The sequence below is a fragment of the Penicillium vulpinum genome, assembly GCF_028829585.1.
Source record: "Penicillium vulpinum strain IBT 29486 chromosome Unknown utg000003l_segment0_segment0, whole genome shotgun sequence".
Taxonomy (NCBI): Eukaryota; Fungi; Ascomycota; class Eurotiomycetes; order Eurotiales; family Aspergillaceae; genus Penicillium; species Penicillium vulpinum.
In genome coordinates this window covers 5,302,730-5,326,942 of record NW_026643243.1, presented here as the reverse complement: position 1 = coordinate 5,326,942, position 24,213 = coordinate 5,302,730, and the positions used below count along the sequence as shown (strand labels likewise).

At 47.6% G+C, this 24,213-nt stretch overlaps 6 protein-coding genes across 6 annotated transcripts; 3 read left to right on the top strand and 3 right to left on the bottom strand.

The window, feature by feature from the left end:
- Nucleotides 1-660: 660 nt before the first annotated feature.
- Nucleotides 661-2,681, top strand: N7479_007054 (pyruvate kinase CDC19; the record flags this gene model as incomplete). Its single annotated transcript, XM_057254748.1, has 7 exons — nucleotides 661-784; nucleotides 885-929; nucleotides 988-1,034; nucleotides 1,087-1,289; nucleotides 1,403-2,236; nucleotides 2,296-2,377; nucleotides 2,433-2,681. The coding sequence occupies 7 exons, from the start codon at nucleotides 661-663 to the stop codon at nucleotides 2,679-2,681; spliced, it is 1,584 nt and encodes a 527-aa protein (XP_057108610.1).
- Nucleotides 2,682-4,309: 1,628 nt separating this feature from the next.
- N7479_007053 (uncharacterized protein) lies at nucleotides 4,310-5,889 on the bottom strand (the record flags this gene model as incomplete). Its single annotated transcript, XM_057254747.1, has 5 exons — nucleotides 4,310-4,623; nucleotides 4,688-5,142; nucleotides 5,200-5,323; nucleotides 5,382-5,508; nucleotides 5,575-5,889. The coding sequence occupies 5 exons, from the start codon at nucleotides 5,887-5,889 to the stop codon at nucleotides 4,310-4,312; spliced, it is 1,335 nt and encodes a 444-aa protein (XP_057108609.1).
- A 1,579-nt stretch (nucleotides 5,890-7,468) lies between these two features.
- Nucleotides 7,469-8,888, top strand: N7479_007052 (uncharacterized protein; the record flags this gene model as incomplete). The annotated part of the gene is made up of 6 exons (XM_057254746.1): nucleotides 7,469-7,636; nucleotides 7,695-8,076; nucleotides 8,133-8,250; nucleotides 8,315-8,382; nucleotides 8,444-8,474; nucleotides 8,534-8,888. 6 exons carry the CDS (start codon nucleotides 7,469-7,471, stop codon nucleotides 8,886-8,888), a joined length of 1,122 nt encoding a protein of 373 aa, XP_057108608.1.
- A 624-nt stretch (nucleotides 8,889-9,512) lies between these two features.
- Nucleotides 9,513-17,078, bottom strand: N7479_007051 (1-phosphatidylinositol-3-phosphate 5-kinase FAB1; the record flags this gene model as incomplete). Its single annotated transcript, XM_057254745.1, has 2 exons — nucleotides 9,513-9,618; nucleotides 9,673-17,078. 2 exons carry the CDS (start codon nucleotides 17,076-17,078, stop codon nucleotides 9,513-9,515), a joined length of 7,512 nt encoding a protein of 2,503 aa, XP_057108607.1.
- Nucleotides 17,079-17,540: 462 nt separating this feature from the next.
- Nucleotides 17,541-21,569, top strand: N7479_007050 (uncharacterized protein; the record flags this gene model as incomplete). The annotated part of the gene is made up of 3 exons (XM_057254744.1): nucleotides 17,541-17,699; nucleotides 17,767-18,428; nucleotides 18,503-21,569. 3 exons carry the CDS (start codon nucleotides 17,541-17,543, stop codon nucleotides 21,567-21,569), a joined length of 3,888 nt encoding a protein of 1,295 aa, XP_057108606.1.
- Nucleotides 21,570-22,502: 933 nt separating this feature from the next.
- On the bottom strand, nucleotides 22,503-23,591 carry N7479_007049 (SUR7/PalI family protein; the record flags this gene model as incomplete). The annotated part of the gene is made up of 2 exons (XM_057254743.1): nucleotides 22,503-23,396; nucleotides 23,454-23,591. 2 exons carry the CDS (start codon nucleotides 23,589-23,591, stop codon nucleotides 22,503-22,505), a joined length of 1,032 nt encoding a protein of 343 aa, XP_057108605.1.
- Between the last annotated feature and the right edge of the window lie 622 nt (nucleotides 23,592-24,213).

Here is a 24,213-nt window from a genome sequence, read left to right as displayed (position 1 = left end):
TGGTGAAACTAGGTGACATAATCAATGTAGCTGTGGCCGGAGCCGACCTTCCTTGGAAGTGTCCCAAATGGAGATCTGGACACTAGTCCTGATTTGGCTTATCGATAAGCACTGTCATCCCACCGAAATCCCCTTTCGCCTTTGGAGTCTCCGGACTGGGGCCTCGATCAATTGGGTGTCTTTATTTGTCACGTTTACAGAGTATTCGATAAAGAGACTCCATTGTACAGCGCGTAGGACAGCACGGCCAGCACGGGGCAATCCTCCGCTTTTTTGCGGTCAACCCATTCTGGAGTTGATATCATTTTTTCTGCCTGAAATATCTATGACGCCTCTATAGCTCTTCAGCTTTCAGTATATAGAAAATATAGGTAGACAAAGGCAAGAAACAAGCCGAATCAGATATAGATAATCCACCGAAATTTACAGGTTAATTTGGTATAGATATGGTCTAGTGTCAATAGTACGAAACAAAAAAAAAATGTCTTGGGATGCAGCCAATACTCACACCGGCGGCCAACATTTTCCCGCCCCGCACCCATCCGTTTTCTCTTTCCCCTCCATCTCATCCTTCTCTTCTTACCATCCTCTCTGATTCTCAATTGATCAGAAATACCTTACCTTCTCTAAATTAATTCAACAATTGTTGATCATATCACAATGGCGGCCACCAACTCCCTCGATCACCTGAGCAACCGCATGAAGCTGGAGTGGCACTCCAAGCTCAACACCGAGATGGTGCCTGCTAAGAACTTCCGCCGTACCTCCATCATTTGTACCATTGGTATGTCACACCACTCATGAGAAACTCTTTCAGCTCGAGCCTGTCAAAGCGCTTGAGAAAGAGAAAAAAAACCCCCCGATACTAACAGACAATCAATCAGGTCCCAAGACGAACTCTGCTGAGAGTATCAATGCTCTCCGCACAGGTATGGAAATGAAGCTTCCAGGAATTTTTTTAGGGTAGTTATACTGACAAGTCCATAGTTGGTCTCAACGTTGTCCGCATGAACTTCTCCCACGGATCATACGAGGTCGGTATCTCCAATCAACATCTGACAAAGACCTTTACTGACTTTCCTGTAGTACCACCAATCTGTCATTGACAACGCTCGTGAGGCCGCCCGTCTCCAGACTGGTCGTCCTCTCGCCATTGCCCTCGATACCAAGGGCCCCGAGATCCGTACTGGTAACACCGTCGGTGACAAGGACTACCCCATCAAGCAGGGTGCCATTATTAACATCACCACCAATGACGCATATGCCACTGCTTCCGATGATAAGAACATGTAAGACCATCCCAATTTCCGCAGAGTGGATCATTCCAGAATTCCCTCAAAAGTATTTGCGTGGCTGGATGCCAGGTTTATGACAACGTGGACTGACAAGTGTCTGGCGACAGGTACCTTGACTACAAGAACATCACCAACGTGATCACTCCTGGCAAGCTCATCTATGTTGATGATGGAATTCTGTCCTTCGAGGTGATTGAGGTTGTTGATGCGGAGAACCTGACCGCCAAGTGCCTGAACAACGGCAACATCTCTTCCCGCAAGGGTGTCAACCTGCCCGGCACTGACGTAGATCTCCCCGCTCTCTCAGAGAAGGATATTGCCGACTTGCGATTCGGTGTCAAGAACAAGGTCGATATGGTCTTTGCCTCATTCATCCGTCGCGGCAGCGACATCAAGCACATCCGTTCCGTCCTCGGTGAGGATGGTAAGGAGATCCAGATCATCGCCAAGATTGAGAACCAGCAGGGTGTCAACAACTTCGATGAGATTCTCGAAGAGACTGATGGTGTGATGGTTGCCCGTGGTGATCTCGGTATCGAGATCCCCGCCCCCAAGGTTTTCCTTGCCCAGAAGATGATGATCGCCAAGTGTAACATCAAGGGCAAGCCCGTTATCTGTGCCACCCAGATGCTGGAGTCCATGACATACAACCCCCGCCCCACTCGTGCTGAGGTTTCCGATGTTGCCAACGCCGTTCTCGACGGTGCCGACTGTGTCATGTTGTCCGGTGAGACCGCCAAGGGTAACTACCCTTGCGAGGCCGTTAAGATGATGTCTGAGACCTGCTTGTTGGCTGAGGTCGCCATTCCTCACTTCAACGTCTTTGACGAGCTGCGCAACCTTGCCCCTCGTCCCACTGACACCTCCGAGTCCATTGCCATGGCCGCTGTCAGCGCCAGTCTGGAACTGAACGCCGGTGCCATCATTGTTCTGACCACCAGGTATGTACCGCAACAGAGCTTTTGTCGTTTGTGTGACGACCATGCTAACAAGACCATAGTGGTAAAACTGCCCGCCTTGTCTCCAAGTACCGTCCCGTCTGCCCCATCCTGATGGTCACCCGTAACGAGACCGCTTCCCGGGTAAGTCCAATTCGACTGTTCGAATGTGGTGTTCTTTGCTGACAACTGTTTCCAGTACTCTCACCTGTACCGCGGTGTGTGGCCTTTCTACTTCCCCGAGAACAAGCCTGACTTCAACGTCAAGATCTGGCAGGAGGATGTTGACCGTCGCCTCATGTGGGGTATCAACCACGGTCTCAAGCTCGGTATCATCAACAAGGGCGACCCTATCGTCTGTGTCCAGGGATGGCGCGGCGGTATGGGCCACACCAACACCGTTCGTGTGGTGCCCGCCGAGGAGAACCTTGGTCTGGCCATGGAGTAAACCTTCTGTAAACTGATCAGATGGTAAGCTTTTTGGAGATCAATGATCCATTGTGCTTTGTTTACCGCCGGTGTGCGGATGGGATACATACCTTTTCTTTCTCTGTTCTGGCTTTTTTTTATCTTTTTCTTTCGAAGCCAGGTTAGTTCTGCGCTGTGTGGTCTGGACCATACTCTGGAAAGTTAATACATTGCTCATGTAAATGAAACGAATCTAATGCTTTCCGAACAAATTAGTGAGCTAGCCAAGACTAGACAATTCAAATTGAATAGAAATGAAACTGTTAGTTTGTGTTTGAGTCCTTGTAGACTTGACCGTGTGTCAAGAGCGTTTGCGATTGTCGCTATCATTAGACATGGTAATCTCGCATATGCACATGCATGCCAATGCAATGCATAGACCAATTGGTCCGAACTGCACGCATTGAATCTGGAATGATCCTCCTAAAGGAGACCTCCAGTCAAAAGAGAGAAGGGGAAAAAAAGGAAATTTGAACGAAATCCGATGCGGGGGATCCAACGGGCAGTCTAAACCCGTAACACCGAGGCCCATGTGCCGGAGGGGTGACGATACCCTCCGCGCATATGCTGTGGACGCATTTTGGACTTCTCCCTCTCTGCCATGGAGAATGAAGCGATTTTTGAGATCGTCTTGACGTCACATTAGCAACGGAAGAATTTAAAAGAGAATTGAAAAGAGAATTTTAAAAAAAGGCCAGTAGATTGGTTAAACGAATTTCGGGGAAGCTTTTGCCGTCCCGATCCCGGTTTCTGCCGATGGTTCCAATGTTGAGAGATTAGGCCCTGGATATATACATGTGCGTCATTTGTATTGTTCATATTAAAGTATAGTGCACACTATGCTTCTATAATAGCCCTTTTCACCTGAACATAGGCCATTTTTGGCCTTCTATATACCGTCCTATAGATAATTCCAAGTTTCCCAATATTTTCTTCAAAAATTCTAGTATATAGGGAGAAGGATATCCATGAGTACTTAGTGGTGGCAGTAAGTGATTGAATAACTGCCCGAATCTGAGTATTTATTCCGATCTGATTTCCTTAACTTTGACCAGCTAGATATAGGAATCGACGCTTAAAGCATTTGCGAATGGTCCAGACGATCCAGTCGGCACATTTCGTATAGGAAGTTTACTATTGCTGACCTGATAACTCAATCTTCTCGACAGCTGTAGTATATATCTCACACTTAATCAACTGCTAATTTGTAAAGGATCTAGTGCGAGAAGTGAAGAGCGTTCCTATGATGTATTTCTTGTACTAACCTAGATCCCTTTGCAACTTTATACTATATCAAATTCACATTTTGAATTCTCCGAGACTTCGCATTGTGAAGGCTATATCTCATTTTGTAGGAATGTTAGTGGTCTAAAAACTAAGGCCAGTCAGCTATAAACAATTTGAATCTTCTATATCATTTGACAGTATGAATTAGATATTACTCCGTACTCCATATAATGGGGTCAACCGTTAGGGGCCTCGGGAGCGGCCCCAAGGGGCTTACGGGGATACGCCTAGCAATTAGCTGGTCCACATATCCTCTAAATAAATTAATTAATTTAACCAATTTATACATTATATGGCTAGTATCAGACTCCCCAATAGCACCTATGCCAATTCACACTCGATAAGACTCTCAACTCCTTTCTGGGCATTCCAAATCTTCGTGATCTTCAGCCCAGCAGATCCAATCAGTTGGTGCCAGTGAGCTTCAGTCCGCTCGGTCGAAGCGAAATCAGCCATCATGATAATATCCAGACTGGTTGTCTCCCAGTATGCGTTGGTATCGGGAATAACATTCTCGTTAATGAGCACCTTGCTGTGCCCGGGCTTCATGGCATTCACTAGACCCTTCAAGATCTTGCGGCAGTTATCATCTGTCCAGTCGTGGAGGACAGAGTGCATATAGTAAGCACGAGCACCTACAGAAGAAAGGGTTAGTCTCACCATAATCTAAATAGAGGGTAACAGAAGGGGAAACCATACCCTTGATAGGCTGCTCAGTGAAGAAGTCATGCTCCATTGTCTCGATTGAGGGGTGAAGTGGCCCTGTCTTGGCTTGAGCAACCACATCAGGAAGGTCCTGGAGCACCAGGCGCCCAGGAGCATTGGACCACTTGCGCCTGAACTCCGAGAGATCATGGCCCATGCTGCCGCCAACATCGACAAGGAGAACATCATCTTGAGCGACATTGGCGAATAGGCTGGGCACGTCGTAGAAACCAACATCCATCCAGCTAGGACGTCCTTGGTGGTAGACAGACATATGGTTGTTGAACTGGCTAGCAGCCTCTGGATTCTCCTTCATGAACTCGAAGAAGTGAAGATCAGTTCGGAATCCGCGCTGGAAGGCGCAGTCCTTGCCGTTGGCTGGGTTAGCGTAGCCGTCCTTCTTGAGCTGGGCAGGCAGAGCAAGCACGCCGGAGGTAATGCAGTTAGTCCTAATCAATGGCTTAGTATTATATTTTTTGATTCCCCGTCCACGGGCTTAGACTTACATGCAAGGGTATGCATCATTGTATCGTTGCAAGCTCAACGAAATAGAAATTCCGGTGCGGCGGTATTCATTAGGACCAGTCTCAAGGATAACTCCCATTGCGCATAAGTGCTTCAGGATGCGAGCTGAGCAGGTTAGTTAGGTGTACTGACAAGGCACAAGGCAAGAGGGTAAGTCACATACCAAGAAGAACTGGGTTAGCACCGGTGGCTTTGGCCAGCTCTGCAGCAGACTTGGGTCTCTCATCCTTGGACAGAATAGCAAAAAGTCCCAGATCAACACCTGTCTCCAAAGTGGCATAAAGAGTAGCCTATGAATTCAATGTTAGTTGCCGCCAATGAGACAAATCCAAAGCTTTGGAAACATCAGATCTTACCTGGGACCAGCAGTATCTGATCATCGCCTCACGTGGGGTCTCAAGTGCATAGACCAGGGATCGAGCGGCTTCCAAAAGTGTTGCTCGATCGGTGTGATCTTGAAGGCTGGCAACTTTGCCAAGTGAAGCAACTTGATCGACAAGGCCAGGCACCAGCTCGGGTGTGTTAGCGGAAGTTGCTCGGTGGTCGATGAAGGCCTCCTGGAGGTCTCCATTGGTCTGGCAATCTCCATTTGTATGATTTGCGCCGTTCGTGTGGGAGTGCCCGTTCGTGTGGGTAGTTTCACTCAATGTAAGGCTTGCAATGTCGGTCATTGTGAATATAATATATGCATATAAGTTTGAAAGTGCAGAAGAACGTGAAGAAATGTATAGGCTGAAAGTACTCCAGGGGTCTTTAAATAAACTAGATTCACTATCCCTTTTCTTGAAATATACAAAGTACTGCCTTCATTGTCCCCTTTTCTTTAAATAAAGCTACATTGTACACCCCCTGAACAACGGTTGGACCGGGTGTGATATGCGGGTCTACTGTCATGAAGATCAACCAGGATTCATTTGCTTGGACCATGCAGGCTCCTTCTTTTGCCGGACTTGGGGGCGAAGGAAGTGGGGACGCAGTAGTTCAACTGCGTTCCTATTCTGGCAATAAACTTGCAGATTGTCTAACGGCTCGTTCAACGCCAAGGATGTTATGGAGTACTCGCTACGTACATAAATAGTGAAGGGGAATCAAATTAAAACTAGAGGCGGAAGGATCTTTCCAAGTCCCCTGATGGATCCATTAAATGGTTTGAAGAAACTACTGCTCTATTACCTGCCTATTGTAACCTATTGTAACCTATTGTACGCTATAAGTAGTTGATGTGCTAAACTGACCTCAGCAAGCTTGGAATGCTCCCCATTCTATTTGTACGAAAGTACAATGTATGTGTTTTTTTGCCAATGAACCACATAACGGTATGTATACAGCGGGGTATGTGGATGTCAGTGACAGAGGAAATGTGTTTATCAGAGGGGCTAAGAGTCTGACAGCACCGGCTGAGTGGGAAGAAATAAATTGATATCCACACCAAATCCCGCAAAACGGGGTAACGGGACGGTGGCGCATTTTCGGCGCATCCATTAAGTTTTGCTAATTTTTATATCCTACTCCGTATGACGATGTACTGTACCTTTGTCTACAACATAATTCAACTTGAGATTTGGGAAAGATCAATGCAAACTGTTCTTCTTATTAGGGTTAGTTTAGTGGAACTAAGAAATCCCGAGATTCTCGGTAGAACCTACAATATATGGTCTAGATTTTACCCATCTAGACTGCGTAATCCAATATCTCTTCAGACTGTCTTGGATTTCAAGACTAACAACCCAGCTATTCGATATCAAGGTATGTTGTCTGTACCTTGAGGGCTATTTACGATGTAGGTCCGGACCATGGATTCACAATTGAGCTTACATAAGGGATCGTCTAGGACTTCTATCGTTTTTTTAGCGACATCGACTAACTAGCTAGTGTGACAGGGGTTTCATACCCCTATCAAACTAAAAGTGGACTAGTACCTACAAGATTCTAGGTACCCTTATCCTCGGAAATTAATCACCAGACATCGGCATTGTGTCTGCAAAAGATGAACACTGTAGCTTGCCTAAACAGGGTGATCGTCGCAGCTAAAAACCCCAAGAATTTCCTTGTAATGGATTTTCAGGAATAATAATAGCTGGTCGAATAACGGCGCACTTAAATCAATCTTGCCCCTACTTCTATGTATTCCATGCAAATCCTGATGTGCTAGTGTTAATTATAGTAGGCCCTTTCCCATAGGAATTTATATAAACTAATGGGTCGCACTCTCTCCCGTTTTCTCGCGTTTTCTGCATCAAACTCCACATAATGGCGGTTACCGCTGAAAACCTTCACGATGACAAGGGCCCTAAGATCCTAGCTGTGCTATGGACCTTGACTGGACTAACAACCCTCATGGTTGTAGCTAGGGTCTACATCCGGCTGAAGGTTCTGCAGAACTTTGGTATGGATGATTATTTGATCGTGGTTTCCATGGTAAGATAATCCGAGCTCTGTTTTCTCTAGCCGAGTCTAACTGGAGCTTGTGTACTAGATAATGGGGCTTGCCTACTGCGCAATCTCTACAGTGGGTGTGAGTGTGGGCTTTGGAAAACATGCCATGTACTTGAGCGAGGATGATCTAGTGATGGCCATTCTACTCAATACAGTCAGCTTTTTGTTTGGGATTCTCTCCTTCACTATTCCTAAGATTGCTGTCACCTCCATGTTGACCCGGATCTTGAATCCCAAGCCAATGCATAAGGCTATACTTTGGACGTTGGTCGGAACCGCAGCTATCGTGTCCATTATCTGCATTATAATCTTGTTCACAATGTGCGATCCGGCAGAGGCATTGTGGACGCCCAGACTTGTGGCAGAAGGCGCCACCTGCAAGAGTACAAAAATGCTCATTGACTATGCTATCTTTACTGGAGGTAGGTCTCTTCTTCAAATATCGGCACTTTTTCCGGAATTAACTCGTTATTTCTAGCTGTCTCCGCGGTTGTTGATCTAACTTTGGCCATTTATCCCACCACCGTTTTATTGAAACTCCAAATGTCTCTACGAAAGAGATTAGCGCTATGTGCTGCTTTAGGGCTTGGTGCAATGTGCGTTGATACCTCTCCTAACTCATGCCATACTACCCAGAAACTAACCAAAATGGCGATAAAGTGCTTCTGCAATGGCGATTGTCAAGTGTACCCAGCTCCACGGACTTGCCGACAAAGCCGACTACACATGTGAGTCTTTCTATCATCCCTATTATCCTTCTAGCTACAATCAAAGCTGACTGAGGAAAAGACGGCACTGCCGATCTTGTCATGTGGACCAAGTAAGCATCTCCTTTCTGGTCTTCTTGTTACGCGATCTAACTATTTGTTCTCTGTTTAGTATCGAGGCCGACGTCGTCGTTATAGCATCGTGCATTCCCACCTTACAACCACTCCTCGAAATGATTCTCGGCAAACGAGCAATGGGCTCCTACAGCCAAGGAAAGAGCGATCAGTTCAAAAGCAGCAGCAATTTTCCCTCCTCATACAATCGCTCCAAACAGTCAAAAACTCACGATGACCTCGGCTTCACCAACATTGACCGAGAGAGTCAAGAAAGTATTCTTCCCACCGATGACAACGGGAAAAATAGCAATAATAGCCATCCTCTGACGCAGATCCACCGCACTGATGATGTGACCGTGGAATACGAATCATCTGCACCAAAATCAGGACCCGGATATACTTCTTGGTGAAGACGCATGAATAATTCATCCAACCACCTCAGCCCATCGAATAATATGTCCCATGAAGAGCATTTTGCTGATGGATATTGCATTTTCGCCGCAAATTAGTGTCCACTGGTTATACAATCACCTTTCACGGATTTCTTTATCTTTTTCAAATGTATACATTATGTACTACTCTTATGCCGGATGCTTGGATTGGGAGTTGGCCATATACTTCCCAAATGAAAAGAGAGAAAAAAATCTTGAAAAAGCTCAACATGTTTAACGTGATTCCTCGTGGCTTATTCGCTTGGTCATCTAGGTTTGATCTAGCGCTTAACTAGTATAGAAAGATGCCCTGACCTAAAGTTCGGGCAGATATACAAATACGAAGTGGTTTGCTGAGAGACATATTTGAAATCGACATGATTCCATTGAGTAATCGAAAGTGATCCCGGACTGGCTATGAAATGCTCCCATAAAATGAGTGTCTTGAATGAGGCAATGTAGGGTCATGATAATAAGAAATTTGCAACAAATGAAAGCACAACGCTGCGCTGCGCCTTTGATACAAATCCATCAGGTCGTAAGTCATTAATGCAAGTTGTTTTTGGTTGTGGGCCAAGATGGAGACAGGCAAGTGAGAAGCCGTTAGTAGCTAGTGTCTTCGGTAAACCTGCTCTTATCAACAGTCTCGACTTCAGTGATCTGGTTCTCATAGCGGTACATCGCAGGTGATTGGAATTGATGCCAGCAGCTAAGCAAGGGTCAGTATTGAATCGCATTCTCGAGAGAAGATATAACAACTAACCTTGGTGCTTGAAGCACGTATCTCGCCATTGCCTCACGGAAACGGCCCTTGTACTCCTTGGGACTTGTGACCGTTGGTCGATTACGGCCACCGCCAGCGAATCCTTTGTCCTTGATCCAGGACTCGAGTTTCTTGTCCCAGGTGTAGGTGCGGATACAGTCAATGATCCCTACCACCAGTTCATTGCGGCTTTCATCGATAGCGATCATGAGCGAGTAGTCCATGACGTCTTGACGACCTAAGAAGAGTGTATCATTCCATACGCTTTGGCTAAGAAGCTTCTTTGAGTGCTCGCGGGCAAACAGAGGTGTCTCATAGATGAAATCCACCATGTTTTCGTCCAAGAGAACCTCATCCCGTTCACCGGTGCTCTCTACTTTGCGGTTTCGCATCGAGCCTTTCAGATCAAATATGCGCGTAGGGACACGGTCGTAGAACAAGTTCTCCATTAGTAACAAGAACCAATTGAATTCTGTTCCTGTGACTGGATTCTTGATGATGACTTGGTAAAAGCCAAACATCTTGGCGATTGCGGAAGGGAGTTCATGGAACAGGGCCTCGGACATGATTTGGAAATAGGCCGGGGCAAATTTGAGAAAAGCCTGCGTTTCAATTGTTGAGAGCGATTTGAGAATGAAACGGTCGTCAAGGGTCTTCAGGAACAACGATTTTGTCTTGCCACCTTTTGAGTCCCACTTTGCGCACCGAGACAATGACTCGACGATTCGATCTGCCACACCACACTTTTTGCGCAGCGCATCAAACTGCTCGGCGTAGAACACTTTGCAAAGCATCTTGGCCGGGCCTTCTTGGAATTGATACTTAAGGTGTGTGCCCGTAGGTCGCAAGAGAGCATGTTCGACTCGTGCTTCATTCGTGTCCTCCATGTTATCTCCGGCATCTGTTTTGTGTTCTTCCACCTCGTCAAACCGCTGTTGAATGCTTGAGAGTTTTTCTTTATAGTCGGAAGAGTCCAAAGCGAACGCTACCAAAGAGCTTGGTTCATCTTCGCGAACAATAATATTGCTATCAGCAAAGACATGATCTAGGACAGTGAGTGGATAGTCAAGAGACGCCCACCCACTTGCAGAACGTTCAGACCAGAAGTTTGTTAGCATTTTCAGAAGGTTATGACGCTCATGTTTAGGCAGTTCTTTGAATTCACTTGAATCGTCCTCTGGTGAGTGTTTGGGCTCTTCATGGGAATCTACCGGATGGAGATCTTCAACCATGTTTTGATCCTCATCACTTTGGTGATCATCTGCTTCGCCGCTAGATAATATTTGACTGTCAGGACAGAGTGCACTGTCTACTTCCGTAGGTTCTGGGGGAGAATCATTTGGCAGAGAGGGCTCATCATGAGTTGTATCATGATTCCTAAGTTCATCACTTTTGCGACTCATGTCGTCCATTGGGATCCGTGGAGCCGAGGGCAAAGATTCATCACTATCGACCGGTGGTTCGCGTTCTTCAACAGCCTCTCGTACGTTTCGATATACCTCTACGATGGGCTTCGAGGACGCCAATGGGAATGCTCGGGAGTGAGTACCCTTTGCAGCACGTTGACGCCTTTCGCGCTGTCGCTCTTTTTCGAACTCACGACTCAATTGCTCAAAATGCCTGGCAAGATTGGAAACCTGCGAGATTCCCCTTTTACCTGGAGCAGACCGTGGGATAAGCGACTGACCCGATGCAAATCGGGCACTCTTGAGGGAACTAAAGCCTAAACGATCGCTCAGCTTTCTATCCGATGACTTTGTTGGTGATTGGACTGCAGGCTTTTCTGGATCGATTGGATTGGTGAACGCCATTTTTAACCCTGCAAGTGGAATGATGTGAGATGATCGTGGTAGATTTGCCGGCTGAGACTGGGTACGCAAAAGCGGAGGAGATCGTGTCTTACCGGAGCGTCGAAAGCCTGGTTCGGTGGGTCTCGGTATGGCTGAAGGCCGACGTACTGGCGTACTTGGCATGTCAGAAGGCCCGTTGTCTTCGGTTTCATTCTTGGTTCCTTGATCGGGAATCTCAGAACTTTCTGGTGGTGATAATTCCGATGATCCATCACCGGGGATCATCACAGGGAGGTCAGTCTTCATTGTAGATTGATCCGGAATTTCAGCATGGCTGACGGAAATGCGTTCTGATTGACCAGTTGGAACAGCCAAGTCGAGATGGCGGACTTCTTCTTGTGATACAGCCTCATCCTGGGGAGAAGACCTCGTTGTACCGGCTGCATCGGCCGATAAAGATGCTTCATCGGTTGAAGCTGGAGGTGAGGGCAACTCTAGTTCTTGGAATTCCTCGCGGTGCTTTTTGCCAGAATGCTCCTCGACAACGGAGACCAGTACATCCTGTGCCTTTTCCGGTGAAAGTGTCATGCGTCGCATCAGCGGTGGCCTGTCAACTGCCTGGTAGTTTTCGTCTTCAACGTCCGTAGGAGTCTGAAGGGCATCATCTGTAGAAACCGATGTTGCATCTTTGTCGAGGAATATCTTTTTGAGTTGCAGCGTTGCCATATGCTTGATATCCTTTTCGGATGGGAAAAAGTTCATCTCAAAATCAGCAAATGTTGTATCCCATTCGACAACCTTTTCTTGAATTGCACGAAGGACTCCATTCAGTGGTATGACCTCCCAGTAGCGAGAACTTGTGTATTTGTCTTGTAGGTGCCGAACCAAAGTGCTATGGTCTTCATGACCTTTCTCAATCAAAGTCTCAATTTCCGCCTTGCAGCTCTCTAGCAGTTCGGGAACAACACTCTGGACGTTGATGCCTTTCAAACGGTCTTGAACAGATGCCATGAATTTGTTGAGCCGTTGTTCGGTACTCAAATAGACTTTGTTCCTCAGCTTCAGGTCGTTGTCTACCTTCCAAGTAACACGAGGACGTGGAACGATAATCTCGAGAAGACGAATAGAGTCATACTGGACTCGCAAAGCAAGACCACTGTAGCCAAAATAGTGGAGATAATCCCGCCGCAAATCATGGGCGCAACCCCCAGTACGAGCAAGCAAGTCTCTGCCCCAGAAGGACAGCTCCAAGTATTTTGCGAATGAATATTTCCATGTGCTCCGCGACATAGGGATGACTTGAGTTTCACTGCCGCAAATTTTGCAACAGCTCCACATCAGCACGGCATTGTCGAGCCCAAGGAGCTTAGAAGGATAAGGCTGGACCAGGACGCTGATCTGAGCCTCTCCATGGACATACTGGCGGTGGTGTTCGAACATGCGCTTCTCGCAGCCGTTGACGGTGCATACAGAATTTGCTGCGTGACAAAGGTCCTCGACATACTGCCCAAGGGCGAGATCTGATTCGAAGACCATGTTATCTCCACGCTCATTGTAGAACTCCAGGGCAAATGTATCTGGCCCTAAGCAGGGGACTGATGTTGTTGTGCACACAACACTGTAGAGAACGACTATATTTTGATGTGAATAAGGGTCAAACATGTTAGAGTTCCCCGCCACATAGGCTTCCCACTGGCGTTTTTGGGTTTGATGGTGATAAAGTGCCCGATCGTACTCGGCTTCATGCGCAGCACGCAATACTTCCTTGACTTTTGCTGGGGCATCTTGTGGTGATTGATCGACCATCTCTGGGGTAATGAGGACAAATTTCTGCGGTTTGGCTTTTTCATCGACGATCTGATCAGAGTTGCCGTCTTTATCACGAAGATATTTCAAATACGAAAGTCTGCGTTCCATTTCGCGAGCACGTGTCAAGAGATACGGAGCCTCGAATTTCACGGAAGGCGAGGTCGACACAATCTTTGTCTCGTAATCTCTAACCATATCGTTATAGTATGTCGGCATTGGGATGTTGTCTGGAACTTTCGCAGCATCGGTATCAACGAGAATTTGGCTATCAGAGGTATCACCAAGTTTCTCGTTCGTTCCCTGTTGAACAGTAGATGGGTTGCCCAGGTGTGCGTCGCCTTCATGAGTGCCAATCTGCAGATTGAATTTCTTGTCTTTGTCGGCCACGAGTGTTGACTCTCCTGTTGGCGAGGTTGATATCCTTCCAAATTCATCTCGTATCAAACATGTTTCCAGGCGGAGATTGTATACAACGTAGATCATGAACTCAGTGATCTGTTTCACTTTCCCGAGGACTTGTTCATCTCCTCCGCGTAGGATAATGGTACATCCGAGCTCTTTTGGACAGCCGGAGATGTACATGTATGTTTTCTTTCGACCATTATGGACATAGGTTTTCACGTCGAAACTGCTACATTCACTATGCAATGTGGCCGTCAAGAGCTTGTCCATAGATGTCATAATTCTAGTCTGCGTACATCTCGACACAGCCTCGAGAACAGATGCCTTCACGTTGTATGCAGTGGCGATTCCGGCTTGCTCGAGGAGGCCAAGAGCCAGGCCAGAAACAGTTTTCTCGACCAACAGCAAGTTTGGACGCAGTGCTGAGATCCGACTGACCAGATTCTCTAGAAACTCACGCTCCTGTCGAATGACAGGTTCGAGACTCATAAAATGTTGTTGCTGACGAGCATATTCAAGGGGAAATGTGATGATCAAGATGTTTGGACGTAAAATGTTCCGTGACATGCCTTTCAAAGCCAAATTTTTGGTGAAAACGAGACCCGATACATAAGAAGTGTCGCCAAGCCGTCCACCCGGAATCTTCTTCACTTTGACGTAGTGTCGAATGTCCATATCATCCCCTTTTTGGACATCTGGATCGACCTCATCTGCTGCTTTCAAGAGTATTGGCATCAACGCATTTTCCCAGCCGTCACCATTTGGTACAGCAGATTCTACAAGCAGTTGATGGAGAAGCTTTCGTACGTGTTCCAGACTGGCTTTGTTAAATTCCACCGGTGGTGCATCATTGCCCCTCATTGATGAACTCCGAGTCATCTTGAAGCCGACCTGCTTTGAGCCCTCGGGTAAAGATATAGCCGGCACTGAGGTATCATGAGGAAGCATATTGTCCTTTGATGTCCTGGGTGAATGACGTGGTTGATAACCACTAGTAACGCTCATATTTCGTCGACGGGAAAAACGAGGTAAATTCACAGCTCTTGAACTGGTGATACTGGCCTCGTCTGCATCTCGATTCATTGTGGGAGAACCTCGATCTCCAAAAGCAGATCTGCCTTTTTTCATGGCAGCGAGAAGCCCACCAAAGGATGCCCTCTCACTTTCACCCCCACTCTTGGACAGAGTACCCTCAGACACTGCAGACAAGAGACTAGGTTGTTCATCGCCGCTGGATGCATCGTCCGAGAGATATTGAGCAAGATCAGGGTCAATGATGTTATCTCTATGAAAGGCAGGGAGTCGAGATTCAGCAGCATCAATGTCGTCTGCATGTCGGCGTTGGAAGGGGGCTCGATCTTCATGATCTGGCTTGAAGCCCCGAATATATTGCTGACGAGAGTGGTGACGTTTGTGATTGATGGAGTGTGTTCTGCCACCCAGTGAGGACCGCAGAGAGCGCGAAGAGGTAGGCCGTGGCAGAGGGCGATCGGAATCAATTTCAAGAATTGCCGAGCGGCTGTTATGTCCCTCTCCAGCACGTCGTGTGGCCGGTATGGCCATCGTGGGGGTTTTCAGAACGTGATCGATCGATTGAGATACAACTGAAGATGAATCATCATCATCCGCAGATGTCCGTCCAGTATTGGTCCAGCTGAGTTCACTAACCCGGGGGTTGGTCACTACGGGGCTCTGCTCGCTATCGGAAAACTCAGATGAATCATCGTCGTGTGCATCTATCATCTTCTCGCATGGTTTGCAAACCCGAATACTTCCAGGCTGTCCGAATCGTGTTCCGGAAACAAGCAGAGTGCATTTCGAATCAAAGATTTGACCGCAAATTCGACAGTGGTGTTTTCTGCGAAACGTCGTGAAAGGTTCTCCGCAATGAAAGCAGTCTTTGGCATTCTCATCCCGCATCCAGAAATCCCTGCTGAGCAGTTTACTCCTGAGCTGCGACAAAACATTGTCCCCGGGAGGTTGGCGCCTGGCTTGTAGATATTGACCATTACCCCGATCGAGTGAAGTGTTCAAAGGGGACAAAGAAGAAGAGACAGTTGTGGTAGTTTCAGCCGTGGAGGCCCGCGAGATCACATAGCCAGGCAGTCGTGCTGCTCGGGTTGAGGATGTTGACTCTTCATTGGATCTGCCTGGGGCTCCAACCCTTGAAGGCTCATTGGCGTCGGCACCGTCACGAGGAATAGTTGTCTCCATGTTAGATGGGAGTTTTTCAGAATTGTATGGTACTTCATCACGAGAGGAAAGCCTTGATAGACTGTTCGACGCAGAAACTGAAGCTTTCGGCTCTTCATACGGGAAAGATGTTCGTGATTTTGATCTTTCTCCCAGATGCTCAGATATATGGTCCTGAACTGGTTCAGGTTGCTTAAGATTTCGCATATTAATTGATTGAGAGGAGTTCTCGGGCAGCTTTTGTTGATCTGGAGTAGAGACGGACTTCCGAGACTGATTGTCTGGAGTATACGTTGCCGAAAAGAGTGAATCTTTGGGGTTGTAGTCCTCATGGTGACTGTCATACATCTTTGCTGACAGAATTGGCGAACTAGAAAGGTTCTGGCTCAATGAAGAGGATGTTTGACTTGTGGAGATATCCATAGGGCCTTCTTTGCTGCCGATATTTGTTGGTTCTGCATTATGGCCTCCCTGGAAGGGGCCATTGACGGAGCTGCTTCTTGAACGGTCGGGGTTTCCGATGACGTTCACATGGAACTGAGTGACTGTAGGATCTGCCACACTGGCGCTACCAGTGGCTTTCGTTAATGGTGCGATACAGGGCTTGATTCCAGCAGATGGTGAGACGGAGGCTTTTGACGATATGCTACCATTTTTGGAGGATATTCTTGATCCCTTTCCTACGTTCGATTGTTGTACAGAATCTTGATGATGGTGAAAATCTGACACAACAGGCGAGTGAAGTCTTGATCCTTGTGACGAGTTTGGCTGCGACGGTGGATAATCAGCGGAGCTTGTGGCTAGCTCTGAGACTGGTTTTGCCATTAAACGCTCCGACATAGTACTCTTGACTGCAGGAACTTCTGTCGCATTTTTGTCTGTAGACTTTCCACCGCCACTGACAATATCCCTCACCCCCCCGACGGACGTCCTAAAGCGACTATATAGACCGCTTAGTCCACCTTGTAATTCGTCAGATAGTCCTTTCTCATCCGATGTAGCAGCCGGAGCCGGCGGACTAGTGAACTCGTTGAAGAGAGTGAGCGATTCAGACTGATACGCTGCATTATGGTAGTGATCCAGAGCTGCATTCATCGATTCTCGTTCAGTCTGAGTCGTGGCCATAGAGTCGCGTGATCCACGTCGCCCAAGAGGAAGCGAGTTGGAAGACGCAGATGGACTACATGAGTCCTGGGACTGCTGAGAATCCATGGCCAAGTTGGGCTAAAAGGTCTCAGATCATCCCCGCACAGCATACAGGCACCGTTTATAGCCGATCATTCGGGGGTGGAACAGCGGTGAGGTCTCGGGTTTTGCGAAGTTAGCGAGTTTGGAAGAAGGAAGGGGATCGAGGGTCCGAATAAAAGTGTCTCTCAGGGTGGATCAAAAAAACTTCTTTTACAAAAGAATAGGTCCTTCCTCCGCACTTGGAATGACGTGGTGGTGCTGAGTAAGCTAGGCGCGTCTCGCGGGCAGGGCTCCCTGGTAAATCGATAAGACGCGGTTGAGTGGATTTTTGATACTGTGCGACCCTTCTCTTTTTTTTCCCCGACATTTGTTGTGGGTAACTACGCCAGGACTACCTATACCTACAAACATATCACCCTCCATTGCCATTACAAGCTATGATCCATATGGTGTGTGCTGCATTGATCACTAGACTGGGTTCGCACGATGAGTCCAGTAAGTCCCTGGATCGCGGCTTTGGCCGACCAATGTCTCTCATCCTACCTCGGTCAAAATGATCAAGATGAAGTCGAGGTGAAGGATTTTGATGGATGCCTCATTTTCAGTATTAGCAGGCCCACAATCAAGTCGGCCGTTATTGTGTCGGTAAGATATCTCCAGCGGATGCTAAAAAAAAAGAATTGTTCCTAACTGTATCTATTTTGCCTATTAGTGGGAACAAGGAGAAAACAGTCATCGCGCTACATTTACAGATAGCATCAACCAGATTGATGCGATTATTCTACGTGACTCGCCGGACATACAGGAAGCAACCGATCTCCCACCGTCAGTCAAAGGGGGCACCAGGCACCTGGTTGAACTTTCCGATATCAAGCTTATTTTTACGTACTCAGCGCCTGCTCCGGATGTCTGCCTTCACGTCAATCGCTTTACCATCCACCGGAATGCGGTCTTAAGAGGGGATGTGCCGAAACCAAAGCTCAAGAAGACAGCGGCTCTCAGAAGCTTGATGACTATGACAACCGAGAAGATCCGAAAGACACATGGGTCTCCTGGCTCCAATAGTCAAACTAATACCGGACCGACTGACTCAATTGTTTCTCAGCGCGATCAGCCCATGTCACTCCCTCAAAACAGCTCGGTATCACAGTTGCCCTTCTCCCAACCCCCGTCTAATATGCTACATGGCGCACTGAAGGGTGACTCAATGGCCAATCGGGCCTCCACCAACGGATCCTCCGATCTTCTAGGATTGCTCGCGCCATCTCACCGAACCTCAAAGAACGACGCAGCCACTAGGGACCTTCCCTCGGTCAATGGGTCATCCCTCGGTGAAAGTACAAGCCGGCGCTCTCCCTCAGTCAATAGAAAAAGGTCAGTGGTACTATAATAAATTGATAGACACCTAACCGGAACACAATCGTCATTCCGGAGACTATATAACACAGTGCTGATGCGATGCGCGCTAGTAAATCTGCTACCAATCTGTCTTACGCCTATCTCAGTCAAGACGTGGACAACTTGATAGCAGAGTATGTGCCTCGGATTGTGCAATCTCCAAATGAGTCGGATGATCATGACCGGGCTCATATTGTTGGAACGGGGGACGACCAGCTGTTTTCGAAAAAAAGACATCGTGGCAGTACAGATGCGCCATCACAAGCGGCTCACGATGATAACCTGGGTTCGCAAGGGCCACAAGGCCCAAATACATCACCCTCCAAAAAGCGACAGCGTATTGGTGCTGGGGGAGTGATGCCGGCGGACCCAACTGAATCCGAGCAAGTGCAAAACAAGCCCGTGGCGTCACTTCCTAGGGTGCAGATAGTAAGCACCAAAGCAGACAGTATATGCCCATCCTCAACTAATCCATGGGAAGGAATGACCAAAATACCTTTGAGCGAAGTTGATATTCCAAAAGACCAGGCAGAACTTTTGGAAGGACTCAAATGGATCCCTCAGGATCCCGGTGTATCAACATCTCTATGCCACGTACCACCTCATCTTTTGACGCAATGGAACAAAATTGCACGAAGCAGACAACATTTGGCAGAAAAAGCAGAAGAGGAGGAGGAGGAGCAAGTTCCTGAGCGTGCCCTTACTCAAACCCCGCCAGATACACCAGCATCCCGAATATCATGGTCTCTGTCCCCCGATAGGACCCCTGCCCTAGATCTTCTTCCGCGGGACACCGCTTCTCCCCCAAGATACATAAGGCCTACCCGAAAAAGTCCTACACCACGAGGCACTCAATATAGCGTTGATAAATCCATAGAAAATGTCGATTTGGGCATGGTGAACGGATCCTACAGTGCTTCTTCTCTGCCAAGGCAGAGGGATATCATTGTGTCAAAGGATAATATCGAAATAACAGGGCAACGGTGTTCTCAGTCTGCTGAACAAGTACCCACAAAACCGAAGCACCCATTGTCATTGGACCATGGTCCGGGCGATGACCCATCCCAAACTTCAAAATCGCTTGATGTGGTCGGTGATAAAACCCCAATTTTATCAGAAGAGCATTCTCATGATGAACAACCCGCCGAAATTTTCCCATTTAAATATGAACTGCGTGGCGAATCAAGTGGCGATGAGAGCGACGAGCCAGAGATGGAAACATATGTTCCTTTCGCTCTCGGGGGTAGCATTCCATTGAGCAGTCAGCCTGAGCAGGAGCCTACTAGCTCTGGGCCATCCCTTCCAAGGTTTGCAAGGGGGATTATCCAGGTGGTGGAGACACCTGCAGTTCATACCGCACGTGTCATCCCTGAGAATCAAAGGAAACAGAGAGCTGTATTAGAGCTTCAGAGCTCTCAGCACCCATCCTCTCAGGCTGCCAAGACATCATCTTCATCTCGAATTCTCAATACCTACCGCTCGCAAGATAGCCACGGGCAGGGTAGCCTATCCCAAGAGGCACCAAATCCGTCTTTACCGATAGTGGAAGACACGTCACTGGGAGTGGATGTTCTAGGTACCCAGACACAAACGAGCAGCGTACATGCACCATCACGGGCGATAGTCCAGTCATCCTCAGACATTGTACTTGATTCGTCGAGACCTGCTCAGCGACAGCGTGGCTCCTCAATCTTCCATCTAGACCCCTCTGATGACTCGTCGTCTTTTCCATATACCAGGTGTCACTCGCTGCCCATGTCTCAACTTCATGAATCAAGCCAATATTCTTCGAGGGGACCTCTTTCCTTCGACGGAGCCTCGCAGTTGCCAGAATTCTCCCTTATGGAATTCACCACCCAGGTCGCTGCTCATGGAGAATCACTATCCAAATGTTCACCCCTTCCGCGCCACAAGAGTGCCGATACTGGCCAACAGGCATTTCCCAGTCCAAATATCGAGTTAGTAGCACGCCGGCAGGGTTTTATTGGAAAGTCCGACGAGTACGCCGAAGCACAAACGATTTATGAAAAGTTTTGTGACGACTATTCGTCGTATTCTGGTGATTTCACTCATTTCACTGAGATGTGCTCGAAACTGCAGACAATGCGACAAAGGGGCCAGCTGCAACGGTCGTTCCTGTGGGATGATTTCATCATTCAACAGTTAGAGGAGTACCCGCGCTATTTCGCAGAGCGCACATCTCAAGAGTCAAAGACAATGGATTATGAAGATTTCTTTTGCTCGGAATTCTCACGTCCCCGGCACAAAAAGAGAAGCCTAACAGCCCACGGAGTTGAATCAGTCGCGTGTCAGTTTGCTGCGCCTAGCAGTGCCGAAATAGGAAATCTACCAGTTCCATCTGAAGTTGCAATCCAAGGCGAGGTAACCCGGGATAAAGCGATGCAAAGTGAAGTGGCCAACACTTCTTTCACAGCCAGTCTCGTGAAACAGGTTTCTCGCCTCCATGCTCAGTGCTCTGATGATGTTCCTGTTCTGGGTGTCTACATGCCCACTGCAACGCAGTCATCGTCATTCTTCTCTGCAAGCACCGATTCAGATTCGTTGGAGATCAAAGTTGAAGCAGGTGATTCTTTCCATGAACCTGTCGGTTCTCAAATAAGCACGAGCAGCAATGATCACAAACTTGTGCTCTCCACTCCCGATGAAGAGATGATGGATGCAACTCAATACGATGCAGACAACGTCCGCAATACACCTGATCCGGACGATGTCGACATGGACGAAATTGACGAGACACAGGCAGGAGATGATAATACCTACCATGAAACTGCCAGTGTTGAACTTGGTGAAGACAGTGACGAGCACCGCATATCTCCCCCTCCCGCTCCACCCGTGGCCGTGGCCCTCGGTTCTCTGAATGCCGCCGTGCCCGAACCGCCAAGGCAACGAAGACCCTGGTTCCGATCTATTCGGAAAATGTTCCCCACAGGCCCTGTGTGGTCCGACGACCCGGACACGCCATTTAAGCGCTGGGCTCGTCAAGACCAGAACGTTCTTCAGGAACTCAATCGTCGCGGTGGAGCTAGGGTTCTCGTTGATGAGAAGGGCGTGATTCGTCGACCGACCTATAACAAAGGGAAGAACCCCGGTCTCTAGCGATTGTAATCTTTCAGACACTTTCCATTCAAGCATTGTATTTCTATTTTCTACGGGCCAGGAACTGGCTCAGTGCAACGGCAAGGAGTACGCATAACGACAGATACCACTTCATTTCATGCTTACTCGAGCAAAGGGAAGGAAAATATGGGATGGTGTACTATGTATCTTATCTTCAAATTCAGCTTCAAATTCAGATTCGTGTATTTTTGTATAATATCCTCTAACCTCTTAGATGTTGAGCCAGAAGACCTTAGAATCTCTTTCCTATCACTAGTAAATGCCAAAAGTACGTCCATAGAGAAAATGTCCAGATAAATTATATTTTTTATTTTGTATTTAGTTTCATACAGTTTTTGTAGAGACACTAAATGAATGCATTACAATAGTAGACCACTCCCGAGGTCGCTCGTGAAATACGTGAGACAAATTCCCATACATATTCACTTAGTGTTGAAGCCATTCTCACTCTATAAACCTCTATATCCACCTAATAATCCCTGGCGTTTACACTCTTTGTATCCCCATATGGGTAGCTTCCAATTGCATTTATCAAATGCGGTATTTATAGTAGTTATTGGCAGTCTCTACCATCATGAACTAATTGGACAAGCTAGTTGGTTCTACCGAACTGGAAAGATTTAAGATCCAGATGTTATTTGTAGATGGATTTTGTATTTGACTCAATTTGCAGGCAAATAGATACTAATTAATGATTCCTCCGTAGAGGACCAGGAAAATATACAGAAATGCAAATGTTCCCTCCCATAGAGACCACAGTCTCGTTTTGCAAAATGGCATGATGATCATCAAAAACTTAGAAAAAGGACATGGTCATTAAAAGCATCCAAAAAAATCACGAGAACGCCTTGGTATCGCCAATTTAAAATCGCTTCAGAATGAGTGTACAGTCATAGAGAGTTTGCAAACTCTTTAGGCATGACGGTAGGGCTCGTAGGCGCTCGACTGCTGGTTGCTGTGGGTCATGGGGATATCATTGTGGTGGTTGGGGGCAGGAGGGTAGGAGGTTGTGTAGCCCTGCTGGGGAGAATAGGGCTGGGCACCGAAGGGAGGGTGGGCGGCACCAATGGGCTCATAGGTGTAGGGAGCCTTCTCTGCCGTGACGCTGTTGCGGTTGCGGCGGTCCTTGTGGCTGTAAGGCGAGCGGCCGGAGCAGCAGCAGGTGCTGAACATCCAAAAGATAGTGGCACCCAGAGAGAAGGCGACTGCGAACCAAGTTGCGATGTAGATATTCTTGCCCATGTCCACATCAACACCATAGACGTCGAGGGCTGATCCGAGAGTGCCCTTAGCGATGGAGAACATGATGGTTGAGGTAAGCGACGCGCCGAGAGTGAAAAGGAACGAAACAATCGAGACGATGGTGGTGACGCAGCTGCCCCAGCGACTGAAAATAGCGAAGATACCAACCAGGATCTGGACGCAGGTGGCAATGAAGGCAACGAGGTAGGCAATGAACATCCACTTGGAGACGGCCTTGTAAACGTTCATGGTCTTCTTCAAGCCGTCACCAAGCTGCTTCTCAAGCTGGCTCTCGCTCATGCCCAGGACCGAGGATGGGTTAAAGTAGAACTGGGCCTTGGGCTCTGTGCAGGATGAGACGGTCTCCTTGCCTTTGGTGGAATTTCCCTCGCAGTAACCCCAGAGACCAATATCGTAGAAATCAGCGATGTTGGCATCATCCTGGAATGTTTTGATAGTCGCTGAGATCTCCTCTGCAGTGACCGAAGTGATATGGGCATCTTTGAGGCGATTTTCAACTTCTGATGTAATCGCGGTTCCTGTACTGATGTTTGACAGGTCGAGCTATAGATTATTAGCATTAGCGGGTGTAGGAATGATGTAGAGTCTTTGATCACTTACGCGAATGAAGTATAGATCATTCAAAGTATCAGAGCTGGCTTTTGTGCAACCTAATCCCACCATAATGATGCATATTAATGATGCGATGGTCAAGATATAGGGCGTGAAGATACACGCAACGCGACCGGCTTTTCCCATGATGAATTTTGGTATATTGATGGAAAAGATAGGATAATGGATAAAGAGGTGAAAGATGGATGAGTAGTGGAGAGCTGAGACTGGGGGAAAGACTTTAATATAAAGACATGATCATCCCCAGTAAAGTAAACAAGTACAACGTACAGCCTCACAAAAAAGAAACACCAGCCTCCCATGGAAGGAGGCGCAGGATCAATTGGACCAATCAAGGGCTGAGCGGTCACGTCGCCAGGGCCACGCCAGGGCCACGCCAGGGCCACGTTTGCTTCTATTTGTGGCGACGCTAGTCCTATTCTGGTCTAGCGACATAGTCCTTCATCTCGTCTGTTCCCTACAAAGCCACACAATCAACACAGTCAGATCAGTCAGAACTACAGAGTACGTTGAGAGACATTTGGTTTATATACATATCATATTCTATCTCCAATATCCTTGAGGATTATATACATATCAACATTGTAATGTACATACGGAATTCAATCTACCGTCCAATCCATCCAGGATCATCATTCCAGTGGCCAAAACAGATGATCCCAACCCCGAGACTCGTCATTCCCCTCTACTCTGAACAGCCTTGTGGGTCATTTTCAAGAATTTCCCTCTCCGCCTCCAAGACTGCGTA